The sequence below is a fragment of the Condylura cristata genome, unplaced genomic scaffold (assembly GCF_000260355.1).
Source record: "Condylura cristata isolate star-nosed mole 26May11 unplaced genomic scaffold, ConCri1.0 scaffold00027, whole genome shotgun sequence".
NCBI lineage: Eukaryota > Metazoa > Chordata > Mammalia > Eulipotyphla > Talpidae > Condylura > Condylura cristata.
In genome coordinates, this window is record NW_004567128.1 from 28,329,954 (window position 1) to 28,341,965 (window position 12,012).

Genomic DNA, 12,012 nt, shown 5'->3' on the forward strand with positions numbered 1-12,012 from the left:
GACTTGGACTCACCAGTCACAGTTAACCCAAAAAGCAAACACGCACATACTCTCCCTTAATTCAGCTAACATTAGGAGTCTACTGTAAGCCCGCCAGGTCCTGGTAGGGATACAAATACTAGAAATGCACAGATAAGTCAGGCATCACAGCCCTTGTCCAGAAGTTCACAGTGCAGTTACTGGGAAAGGAGTGAGACATGTTTGTAGAGAGATGAAATTGGATGGGGTCATAGGACTTTCTCTCATGAGCCTCTACCTATCTTGAAAGAATGATGGCTGGGACAGGGGAAGGGCAAATTCCAGGCAGATGCAAGTAAAACGTAGGGAGGGAGGGGTCAAATGGTGCAGAAACTTCAGCATTAGGGTAACAGTATCTGCCAGCACCTGAGCTTGCAGACTGTGCCAACCACTGTGCTATCATATATGTTGACTTCAAGCATTCTATTTTCTGATGCTCACAACTAACGCATGAAATAGACATAAATGACACTGTTGTACACATAGGACAAACAATTGAAATTCAGCCTGTGGTTTGACCAAGGCCACATAGCTAGAAAAAGCAGAGGACAGGGTCAAGCCAACTCTCCAAAATGCATGTGCTTGACCAAGGGATTCCAGAGACACCCCACAAACAGCCATGCCCTCAGCTGTAAAGTCAAGGCACACATATCCTTCCACAGGGACCCCACTGTAGCAAAAAAAAAAAAAATTGCCAAAACCTGGGGGCTAACCATCCTTCTCTTCCTTAGTTTCCTTGGCAGGAAGGGCAGGGATAGAGGTGTTGGGAGGCCTAGAGGACATGGACAACAATGAAAGCGTTCAGCTGTTCTTCAGCCTCTAAACGCTGGAGGGAAAGCTCCTCTGGCTACTTCCACTAAACTCATGTTGCGATAACGCATTCACTGTACCTTTCTAAAGCATTTCCTCATCAATGATCATAAAGGAAGAACATATATTTATGGGGTGAGAGGCAGGCAGAGACGTTGTAAGTTCAGTCCCTACTATCAAGCTCACAGCCCTCTCCTCCCAACACATCCCAGTATTAGGGTAGGCAGGCTAATTCAGTATTGAAGCAAGGGCAACAGGTAGACAGCTTTCTTGGGTCATGGGTCCTGGAGATTTAATAAGCAGTGGATCAAATATGAACAAATTCTGCATCCCCGAATAGAAATTACTGGAGAGCATGCGGCCCTGGGAGCTCACACCAAGGCCTATACCATCACCACCTCTACCCAGAGGCCCACCCACCCCCTGCCCCACAGAGAAGAGAGGCGCTCAGGGGAAACTGACATTTGGTTTTATTGTGCCAAGGACATTACAGATGATGGATCTTGTCAACACCTGCAGGGCACGACCTGCCGAGGCTGCTCCCACTCCCCACACTCAAATCCTGGGTGGCGGCCATGATTCCCAAAGATGTCCCCCACCCCAAGATTCCAAAGAGACTGGTGGTGGTGGTGGAAGCAAAGGAATGCAGCGAGGTCAGAGTCTCATTGTCCAAAGCCCATGTGATACTTGCCATCCCTGCCCACCCCGGCTCACTCTACAACTTGCCCCCCTCCTTAGAGCTGGAGGCCAGAACCAGCAAGCACATCTTTGTGCCCCTGTGCCCCATGGACTGCCTGCTCCTGAACCAGAGAGATGCCGCCTTCATAGTCAATGCTGTTGTCTACATCATTTTTGATTGGTTGATTTTATAAGATAAAAGTATATTTTAATAAAGAAAAAATTCAACGTTGAAGGCTCAAACATTCTTGGGGTACTAGGAAGGGGGTTTCCCACTTCTGTCTCCCACCTCCCTGGCATCAGTGTGAAGGTGGGGTAACAAGTTTTTCTGGTCTTGGAAAGGAGGGGGACAAGGAGACTTTCCTCTGACTGAATGTCTCTCTTCAGGGGCTGCCTGGCTGCCAGCTGGTTTGTCTGTGTGCCTCTTGCCTACCTTCGGCACCCTTGCCCGAGTCCCCTGTGGAATGCAGGGATGGTGCTGTGCGGGGGGCAACGGGGCACGTCAGCTGGCGAAGAGACAGGTGATGGTGGTGGTGGCAGCGATGAGAGGGAGCTCAGGGGTGGGTCAGCCAGAGGGAAGTGGAAAGGGGGAGGGGGGAGAGAGAGAGAAGAAGAGAGGAGAGGAGAGAAGGGATAAGGGAGAAGGAAGAAGGCCAGAAGGAAGAAAGCAAAGAAGGGGGGGGCGCGGCCCCAGAGGGCAGGAGTGGTAGGGGTTGGGAGATGGTCTCCAGTCTCTGGGTCTCCATCAACTCTTGTCTGGGGGTGGGTCTCTGTGCACTTTATTTTTCTTCATACTGTCTAGGTATTCCTGTTGGGACACTGCCAGCACCGACGCTAGGATCTCATCATCATCCCAGTCGTTCAGACCTGCTGGGCAGGAAGAAGGGAAAAGGAGTGAAGAAACACTCTCTGGGAGTCTTCTCTTCCCCTTCACTGACCCCTGGGTGATATGCCCATCTCACTCCTCTCTGTGAAAAAAGCTCCCTCAGGGATACAAGACCTCACTCAGATCCCCTAGATCTTTTGGGTTTGAAAAACTCTGTCTTGAAGAGATGGCCAGAAGCTCCAGAGGCCCCTCTTAGGACTACTGCTTTCATCTCTCTCCAGTTCCCCAGCTACCACCCGCCCCACCCCTGGACAGAGGAGGCTTACCAAAGGCGGATGGGGACATCTGCTGAATGAGGGCCCGGCACTCCAGAGCAGGGTAGAGGGACACGAGCGGAGAAGTAGCCCGGTCGGCCCCTGCCGAGAATTGGCTGCTCGTACCTGAGGCAGATGGACAGTCAGAGGCAGGGTCCAGTGCCAAGATAGTACCTCCTAACCCTGGCTTGCACCCCATCAGCAAGTTACTGACCTGGTGCACAGGGTGAAGGAGGTTTGGCAAGAGCTAAAACAGTGCCTGGGGAAGGAGGCTTGATGCCCAGCTCAGCATGCAGCTCGGGGTGCTCTGGAGACGAGGCTGAACTCCGCTGCCGTGGGGACCGGCTAGTCCACTCCTCCAGGCCACTGGAGGCGGCTGCTGTGGCAGAACTGCATGTAGCGCTAGCTTTCCGGGGCTGTGGTGGGAAAGGAGATAAGGACAAACACCAGCCACAACCATCCTTTACCCCATCTCCAAACTCAATCCCTCCTGAAAATCCTGTGACACATCTTCTACACAGGTCCCAGTCCCATCATTTCCAGTCACACAACAGATCACAGGACTCATGTAAGCTCCTTTAGATGCCTCATACCCTGTCAAATCAATCTGACTAGAACCTGGTACATCCTCCTTCAAAACAGATCCAGAATCAGTCTCCTCCTCGCTCCTCTCCTGCCACCCTGCTACCAGGACTGCTGCGGCAGCCTCCTCCTTGCCGGTCCTCTGCTTCCATCCTTGCCCCCAGAAGCCATTCTGCTCAGTCAGGGAGCTCCTAAGTCAGAGCCCATTCTTCCTCTGCTTACCACACTACCATGGCTTTTTCTCCTGCAGAGTAAAAGCCAAAGCCCTCCCCAAGGCCCACAAGCCCCTCCTCAGTCTGGCCCCATTGCCTCTTTGACTTCATCTTCTACTACACTGGTCATCACAGTGGCCTGGGTGCTGCTGAATCATACCACATATGCACTGCCTCAGGGCCTCTGCGTCTCCTGGCACATGCACCTAACTGCCACACCTTACACAAGCTTTTGCTCAAATCTCAGCTGCTTTGAGGCCTACCTGAACACACTCCACTAAGATCTAGTCATTCCCATTACCCTGTTCCACATTTTTTTCAACCATACCACCTCAACAAATTTATTCATCATGTTTCTTGATCATTTTGTTCAACTCTGCAAAAAAATCACAAGGACAAGGATCTGGCCTGGCAGGCTCACCAATGTACCTCCAAACACTGAGAACAGTGTCTGGCATAGACTTGCAATACACATTTGTGAATGAATTAGCTCTTGCCACCATCTACAATCACACTAAATGCCTTTTGATTCCTGAAATGCCTGTCTGCCCTGCCCCCACCCTGCCCCCACAACTCAGCCTTCTGGGCGCTCCCTGGTGGTGCAGTGGGTTAAAGCACAGCACTGTGAAGCTGTCCTTAGCCACTGCAGCACAAGTTTGATCCCCAGCCAGGGAGGCTGCCACACAGCTTGGCAGACCTCTCCTGTCCAGGCTGCTGCTCCCTTCAGCAGTGCATTTCAGTTGATCTATCTGTTCTGCTCTCCACTTTGTCTCTGGTGAATTCCCTCTACGCCCCCCCCCCCACCTCTGGCCTGTGCCCCAGTTGTTTTGTGAATAAATCACTTAAAAAAAAAAGCCTCAGCCTTCTTCTATGGAGACAGACCAGAGCCCCCATCTCTGTTTATCTTCACTGAGGCTCAAGCACCCCACTGCTATGACTGTCAAGGAGAGTGGACTAGGCCTGATTTTACATTCTTAGCACAGAGCCAGCCACACGTGGGCATTCAACAAAAGCCTGTCTTTCTGAAACTCTCCCCACCTGTCACCATCAGCAGCTACCCTCCCACCCACTTGTTCTTCATGGGTGTTGAGTATTCTAAGGTACAAGGTCAAGGCTAAGTCCAAGATGAGGTATAAAAAGGGCTGGGAGGCCGTCTCCCTGGTAGCCAAGTGGTTAAAGTCTCAGTGGCTTGAGTTCAAACCCCAGACAGGGAACTGACCCACATGGCACAGCAGACCTCTCATGCCTCACCCGCTGCCCCCTCAGCAGTGTTTTCAGTAGATCCACCTGTTCTGCTCTCTACTCTGTCTCTGGTGAATCCTCTCACCTGCCACACCTCTGGCCTACACCCCAGCTCTTGTATGCATAAATAAATAAAAATAAATCTTAATAAATTAGACAGAATCGATAGGATAGCCAGACAGACAGATAAGACAGGTAGGGCAGGGAGCTGCCTTCTTTTTCAAATGTCAAAACCACTGAATTTTTTTCTGCCTGTTTAGAGGAAGACCATGAGAAGTGGCAATTTCTTGGGTAGGTCAGTTAAGAGTCCAGAACCCACCTGGCTGGGGCCGCGGACCTGGCGGGCCTGTTTCTCCTGATCCCTCAGCCACTGCAGGTAGGATTCCCGAGCCACCTGCTCCTCAATGGCCTCATTCGTGGCCTCCCAGTCTGTGGCCCTCTTCTTATCTTCCAGCATCTGCTGTTCAATCCATGACTCCTCTGATGTTTTTATAGCATTCTTCATCAGGGATTGCTCTGCAAACTACAAGGGGCAGGGACAGGAGTGAACAGGGATCTGGGGTGACACTCGGAACTCTGATCAAGACCCTACCTGCCTTAGGGAGTGGGTCTACAGGCCCAGAAAGGCAGGAAGGCAGGTACTCTTACCAAGCACCCTCCAAGGCAGAGTGCCTACTCACCAGGGACTGGAGCAAGGTAGACTCGGGCTATTCAATCTGCAGACCAACTCCTACATTCAGAAGCCTCACTGCTCTCAACCCCAAGACACTTCAACTTAGATACTAAGTCTGGGGCAATGAGGTGCCCTCCAGTCTCAGCCAGTATTCTAAAAAGCCTCAACAACAATGACTCAGTTTCCTAATGCTGAGAGGCCTTCCCCACATATATACCTAGGTGGGACAAAGAGAAATGAGCTATGTGTGCAGAGGGGAAAGTGAGTATTCAGACATTTAAGAGGACAAAAGGGAGCAGTATCAGTTTGGTTTGGGGTGCTCTAAGTTGTGGAACACTGTGCAAGAGTGCTATTTGTCGCTTTCCACATACTATTTGCCGTGTTCTTCATACAACAGCATTTTATAAAACAACACAGCAAATTCCAGGAAATAAATATCAGTATTATTCAGTGAAATGAACATTATTTTAACACACAAAAAAATACTACATACAAATGTGTGTATCACTAAGTAATTATGTAAAAATGTAATTTTAACCTATGGATAACAGGCTAAAAGGTATATAACACTCTGTTATAAATAACAAAGCCAGTTAAAAAAGTGGGTCCCAAAACCCCTGAACACACAATTCACCAGAGAAGATATAGGAATGGCAAATAAGCACATGAAAAGATACTCAATGCCATTTATTTCTAGGGAATTGCAAAATCGAAGCAATAAGGTACCTATCAAGTTGCAGATATCGGTAAAAATTGTAGTTTTATATAGATAAAAATGGTTAGGAAAAGAAATCTTTCTAGAACTGTGTATACACTTAGCATATACACATACATCCCCTTGCTAGCAAGTGACAGGGTCTAGAAGCAAAGACTCGAGTAACGAGGTGCACACTCAGCACATATCTAATGACCATTTCCACTGAGGAAATCTGGAGCTCCTTGGAGAAATCACTGGCACTAGGGCCGCGGCAGGAAATAGAGAAGATGCTCGAACAGACTTGGAGCATCTAGTAGTGCCAGACACTAAGGTAAATACCCTTGTCCCCAAAAAAGAAAAAAAAAACCCACAGTGATGGAAATATATCAAAAAGATACAGGAGCTAACTAAGAGCACTCCCACTATCCAAAAACTGGAACAATTTCAGCAGTAATAAGAAGACAGTATTGGATTATAACCCAGAGTATAAAATGGACATGTGCATCTATATTGATGTAGATAATAAAGGGCAACAGATAAATCTCTCTTGTAAAAGAATCCCAGTAACTCTGCCTTCAAGGATAGTGCCTAATTCCCGACCCCCACCACTTCCTAAGTGTGGACTGTACAGAATGACTTTCTTCCAAACAAGACAATAGAGAGAAAGTGAGGGAAGAATGATTTTAAAGTTCGGGCTTCCACGATGGAGTAGGGGTTAAGTCTCAGCACTATCACCACTGCAGCCTGAGTTCAATCCCCGACTAGGGAGCTGACCCACATGGCAAGGCAGACCTCTCCTGACTGCCCACTGCTCCCCTCAGCAGTGAGTTTCAGTAGATCTGCCTGTTCTGTTTCCCATTCTGTCTGTGATGAGTCCTTTCACCCCCTGCATCTCTGGCCTACACACCAGTTGTTATATGCACAAATAAATCTTTTTTTTTTTTTAAAGATTACTTATGCATACAGAACTGGGGTGCAGGCCAGAGATGCAGGGGGTGAAAGGACTCATCACAGGCAGAATGGGAAACAGAACAGGCAGACTGACAAAGTACACTGCTGAAGGGAGCAGCGGGCAGGTCAGGAGAGGTTTGCTGTGCCATGCAGGTCAGCTCTGGGGCTGGGAATCAAACTCACAATGAAGCGGCTGCAGCCAGCTTGCTGTGCTGCATCCTAAGCTGTTGTGCCACCAGGGAGGGCCCTAAATAAATCTTTTTTAGAAAAGAATTTTAAAGTAGAGAAAACCTGACAAACACAACTTCTGCCAGGTAATGAAAATCAACATCAGGAGTCATAAATCTTGTTTGTAGTATACACTGCTAGTACAATGTGAAGAGAACGTTACTTTACCACTGTGACCTTTGTCCCTTAAAACCCCTAATCCCAGACTAATCATTCCAAAAGAGAAACGTCCTACAATATATTTGACCAGAACTCCTCAAAACTGTCAAGGTCATCCAAAACACAAAAGTGTGAGAAACCAGACAAGGGAGCCTAAAGAAACATAACTTCAGTTAACGATAATGTATCAGTACTGATTCACATGTAACAAATGCATCACAGGCATTTGAGATGTTAACAGTCAAAGGGCAGCTGGAAGGACACACGAAACTTTGTACTAGTGTTTCAATTTTTCTGTTAATCTAAAACTGTTTAAAAATGAAGTCTATAAATAAAAATAACTTAAGACATTCACTTTTTTAAAAAAGCAAAAAGAAAAGAAACAAGTGACCTAACTACAAGAAATCATGGATGACTCTTGAATGTACAGGGTTACTTGAAAGAAGCTACTCAGAAAACTATACTGTATGACTCCAATTATAAGACATTTTAGAAAAGGGAAAACTGAAGAGCCTATAAACAGATCAAAAACAAAAACAAGGAAAATCAGAGAAAACTGTCAATGTGAAAAGGAGTCAAAGGAAGATGACAACTAAATGTAGTATGGTATCCTGGATGGTCTCCAGAAACAGAACATCAGCAAAGGAAAACTGAGGTAATGTGAATAAAGCATGGTCTTTAGTTAATACATTGATATGATTCATTAAGTGTGACAAATGTACTATGCCAACACATTAATCATAGTGGGGTATATGGAAATTCTCTAATTGTAGTAATTTTGCAAATCTAAAAATGCTGTAAAATTTAAAGTGTATTTTTAAAATGAAGCAAAAAATCCCCCTATTGGAGGATATGTTGGTGTATGCATTTCCTAAAATGAGGCAGGAGCATTTTGTGTTTGTAGTAAGTGAAACCTGAATAAAAGCCACCAAAGTCTCCAGCAGACAACTATGAAAGAAAAAATGAGAATCTATCAAAAAGTGCTGGGAAAATGTACTGCGGCGTTCTGAGCATCTACTGGGCACTAAGCCCAGTGTTAGGCACTCTCTGTATCAGCCAAGTTGACAGCCTAGACTACTTGTACATTTTGCCCCAGATCCCACAGCTAGTGTGGTGGGCTAGGTCTGCGATCCCAGTCTCTGTGACCACAGCTGTCTGTAATTGTTGAGTTTGGGAGGAGGATTCATGTAGGTGCCAACATACCCAGATGAAGCCTTGGCGCACAGCTGCCAAATGTACTCCATATCCCAAACTGCCAGCCTCCACAGGCACATAAGAAGCAGGTGCCAGCTCAGACAGGCAAAATGAAACCACACAATGAGCCCTGAGATCACCTTAGGTAACTCCCTGATTTCACAGAGGAGAGACTGGGGGGAACTGGACATCTTTGTGGGCTAGTGGCAGAACTGAGATTCCAACAGAGATTTCTAGCTTCTATACCCAGCAGTCACCATGGACGTGGACACACACTTACCCCTGGTTTGAAAGATGGCAGGCCCAGCCCTACACCAATGGTGGCCTTGTTGGGATTCACCACTGAATTGTAGTGGATATTCCGATGGTAGCTGACACGGATGGGTTCATCCTCATTTTGATGGATCCCATGGAATGTGTTGATGGGTTCTGCAAAGAGAGAGAAGGAAGGACCATCCACAGTGGGCTGGGTAGGGCAAACTCAGACCACGCATCATCAGTTGCTCACCTACCCACCACAGAAGTACCTGTGCTGTACTGATACACCTCCACGGGCCGGTTGTACATCTCAGCCATGGCCTGCATCTCAATGTGGTTGCCATGGCAGTTGTTTTTCCGCTTCCGGTTGATGTAGGTGGTAAAGTCCTCTGTGACATAGTTGGAAAAGTAGTCGGCATTCTTCATCTGCAGAACAGATGGAAGAGTCAAGGTCTATATGGAGAGAAGATTCTCTAGGCCTGCCCCAACCCCAAGGCCTCTGAAAGGTCTCACCAAATAGTCCATGCAGTGCTTTCGCACAACCTCATGCATGTCCTGGTCTCCATACACCTGGTCAGCTGTAGGGACAGAAAAAAGGAGAGACAAGTCAAAGCTGTCACAAGAGGAGACTTCTGAGTCATGGAACATCCTCAGGGGTAGGGGCTAAGGGTCAGGGAAACTTCCCTTTCCTACTCCAAGATGGGGAGAGTTCTTCACCTTGTGAGCTAGAGTGGAGGCATGGAAAGAGACAAGAAAGGTTAATCTTCTAGAGCAGGAGAGTACAGGTGAGAGGGACACAAGCACAGGTCTCTCAGGTAGATGACTGCCTTTATCTAGGGCCTGTCTCACCACTCATACAAATCAACAAACATTTGACTAAGTGGCCTCAACACCATTGAATCCATACACATCCCTCACCCTTCACATGAAGACACCGAGGCTCAAGGGAAAATCTATGCCTCAATCAAGGTCACACAGAAATTTAATTTATGATAGAGTCAACCCTAGAATTCAGTTTTCTTGATGCCCAGGCGTTAACATGCCTTTGTAGGTTGGAAAGAGAAAAAAAATGGTCACTAAGCCCAGTTCTGCCAGGTAGCAGTGAGCTAAATGGCCAGACATAAATAAAAAAGCAAATACAAATAAATGAAACTTTTAAAAAAGATTTATATATACATACATATATATATATATATATATATACACACATATATAAGAACTGGGGTACAGTCCAGAGGTGCTGGGGTGGGGGGTGAGAGGATTTACCAAAGACAGACTAGGAAACAGACCAGGAGGACTGACTGAAGTACACTGCTGAGGGGAGCACCAGGTGGGACAGGAGAAGTCTGCTGCACCATGTGGGTCAGCTCCCTGGCCAGGGGTCAAACTTGTGTTGCAGTGGCTGCGGATACCTTCAGAGTGCTGCGCTTTAACCCCTTGTACCACCAGTGAGGGCCCAATAAAACTTTTTTAGTGGGAAAAAAAAAAACAGAGACAAGTCATTCAAGTGTTCTGGGTCTCATATGCCTCACGTGTAATATGAAACATGCTAGACAACTCTCTGGCAGACCTCTTGTGGGATGAGTAAGGTAATGAGGATAAAGTGACTAGCACTGAGCTTGGAAAACAGCAGTCACCCAGTAAATCAGAGCCCCTCCCCATAATAAGGCCTGAGTGTGGGCACTGCAATGGTGACAGAAGTGAGTGAAATACTGCCTGCAAGAAGCACACAGTCTAGTAGAAGAGGACCAGCACATATAACTTAAGCTGAACTCAGGGCAGTCACAGCCCTAACAGTGTAGGCGTCGTGGGACTTGGCTAAAATAAGACCCAGGATCCCTCCCTCTGCCTTGCTTGGAGTGCTTGACCTAGGTCGTTCCATTCTTTTCAGGATGTTCTTTCCATGCTTCCTGATTGTCAAATACCAATGTGCTCTTTAATACAATTCCTGCCTACCCGACCCTTGGGGCACTGCTATCACCAGATTCATCAAAGGTGCACAGACTTCTCTACCTGCTTGAGTGCACTGGGCTCCCAATGAGGGCAGAAAGCAATTCACATCCAAGACGCCCTCCCCCCAGCTCAGGACCCAATGCACTGCAGAAACTTGGAACAGTGCTAAGTGGAGGGGCAGGTTAGGGGAGCCAGGGCAGGGAGCCTTCTCCCTGGGAAATTAAAGTGGGCTTGCAGCTGAGGCACACCTGCTATCCATGGGCTAAATGAAGAAGGAATTCCCCTTTGTCTTCCCAGAGGACTGTTGCTCTGATGGAGTCTCCCTGGGGCACTGGGGCAGGGGTAGGTGGATCCTGAAGGGAACACTGCAGAGTACTGCCATGATATTCTGTGGAGAATCACCAGAAGAATGCTACCACCACCCTCCCCTTCCCACCCAGGAGGGTCTCTGTGAGAAAGGAAAGAGGCTGCTCTGAGACAGAAAATAGGACCTATGCCTTTTGTCAAGTCCTCTTGAGGGTGCAGGGACCTGAGGGTGCGGAGGAGTAGGGGCTGTGAAGGCGGGAAGGGGTAGCCCCTGCCCCGATGTAAACAAGGATGTGGGTTCTGTGGCCATGCTACCCCGCCCCCAGCGGCACTTCCAGCAAGTCACGTGCCCTGCACACAGGCTGGGGCCCCTGCTGCTGCATTTCTTAGAAACCAAGACCACAGGCCCTGCTGTGGCTACAGGAGCTGCTTGAGGAGCTATTTCTGTAGCAGGAGCTTGGGGTGCCAAGGAGAAGTCTGCTGTGCAGCTACAGTAAGCAGGAACTGAGATGGGAAAGGGTTAAGTAGGAGTCGTCCAAAGATACTTCCAGGCCTGGGAGACATAAGTCTGCCTAAGAACTATCTTTCTGATGCAAGAAGCTGAGGGAAGAAGGGGAGTCGGGCCAGGGAGCTGTGGGAGAACCTCTTGAAGGTCCCATTCCCCTGTCACTGATCCCTTTACCTGACAGAAAGGTCCTGTTCCCTCCTGGTTGTGTAGCACAGGACAAGGCTATGTAACCTCTCTGGGTCGCAACGTCCTCACGCATAAAGTAGAGAGAGTAACTCCTCTTCTTCTCACAGGGCACTGTCAAGGCTACAGGAGACGGTTTACAGAAAGCTTGAAGCATGTTAAGGTGATCGAGGAGAAGGAGGAGGAGGAGGAGGAGGAGGAGAAGGAGGAGGAGGAGGAG

The 12,012-nt window shown here is 48.0% G+C and overlaps 1 protein-coding gene across 6 annotated transcripts in view; it reads right to left on the reverse strand.

Annotated features, from left to right (window-relative positions):
* Positions 1 to 1,275: 1,275 nt before the first annotated feature.
* Positions 1,276 to 12,012, reverse strand: part of OTUD5 (OTU deubiquitinase 5) — a 27,328-nt gene continuing 16,591 nt past the window's right edge. The window contains exons 3-10 of one of the 6 annotated variants that reach the window (XM_012730325.1): positions 11,784 to 11,915; positions 9,356 to 9,420; positions 9,112 to 9,268; positions 8,865 to 9,013; positions 5,002 to 5,205; positions 2,861 to 3,062; positions 2,659 to 2,772; positions 1,276 to 2,376 (exon numbers count right to left, since the gene is read on the reverse strand). In XM_012730325.1, the coding sequence (XP_012585779.1) occupies positions 2,252 to 2,376; positions 2,659 to 2,772; positions 2,861 to 3,062; positions 5,002 to 5,205; positions 8,865 to 9,013; positions 9,112 to 9,268; positions 9,356 to 9,420; positions 11,784 to 11,915 (1,148 nt within the window). In that variant the 3' untranslated portion in view covers positions 1,276 to 2,251. Of the gene's footprint in view, positions 2,377 to 2,658; positions 2,773 to 2,860; positions 3,063 to 5,001; positions 5,206 to 8,864; positions 9,014 to 9,096; positions 9,269 to 9,355; positions 9,421 to 11,783; positions 11,916 to 12,012 lie in introns of all 6 variants that reach the window. The other 5 variants (XM_012730324.1, XM_012730323.1, XM_004690021.2 and 2 more) reach the window with 5 other exon arrangements.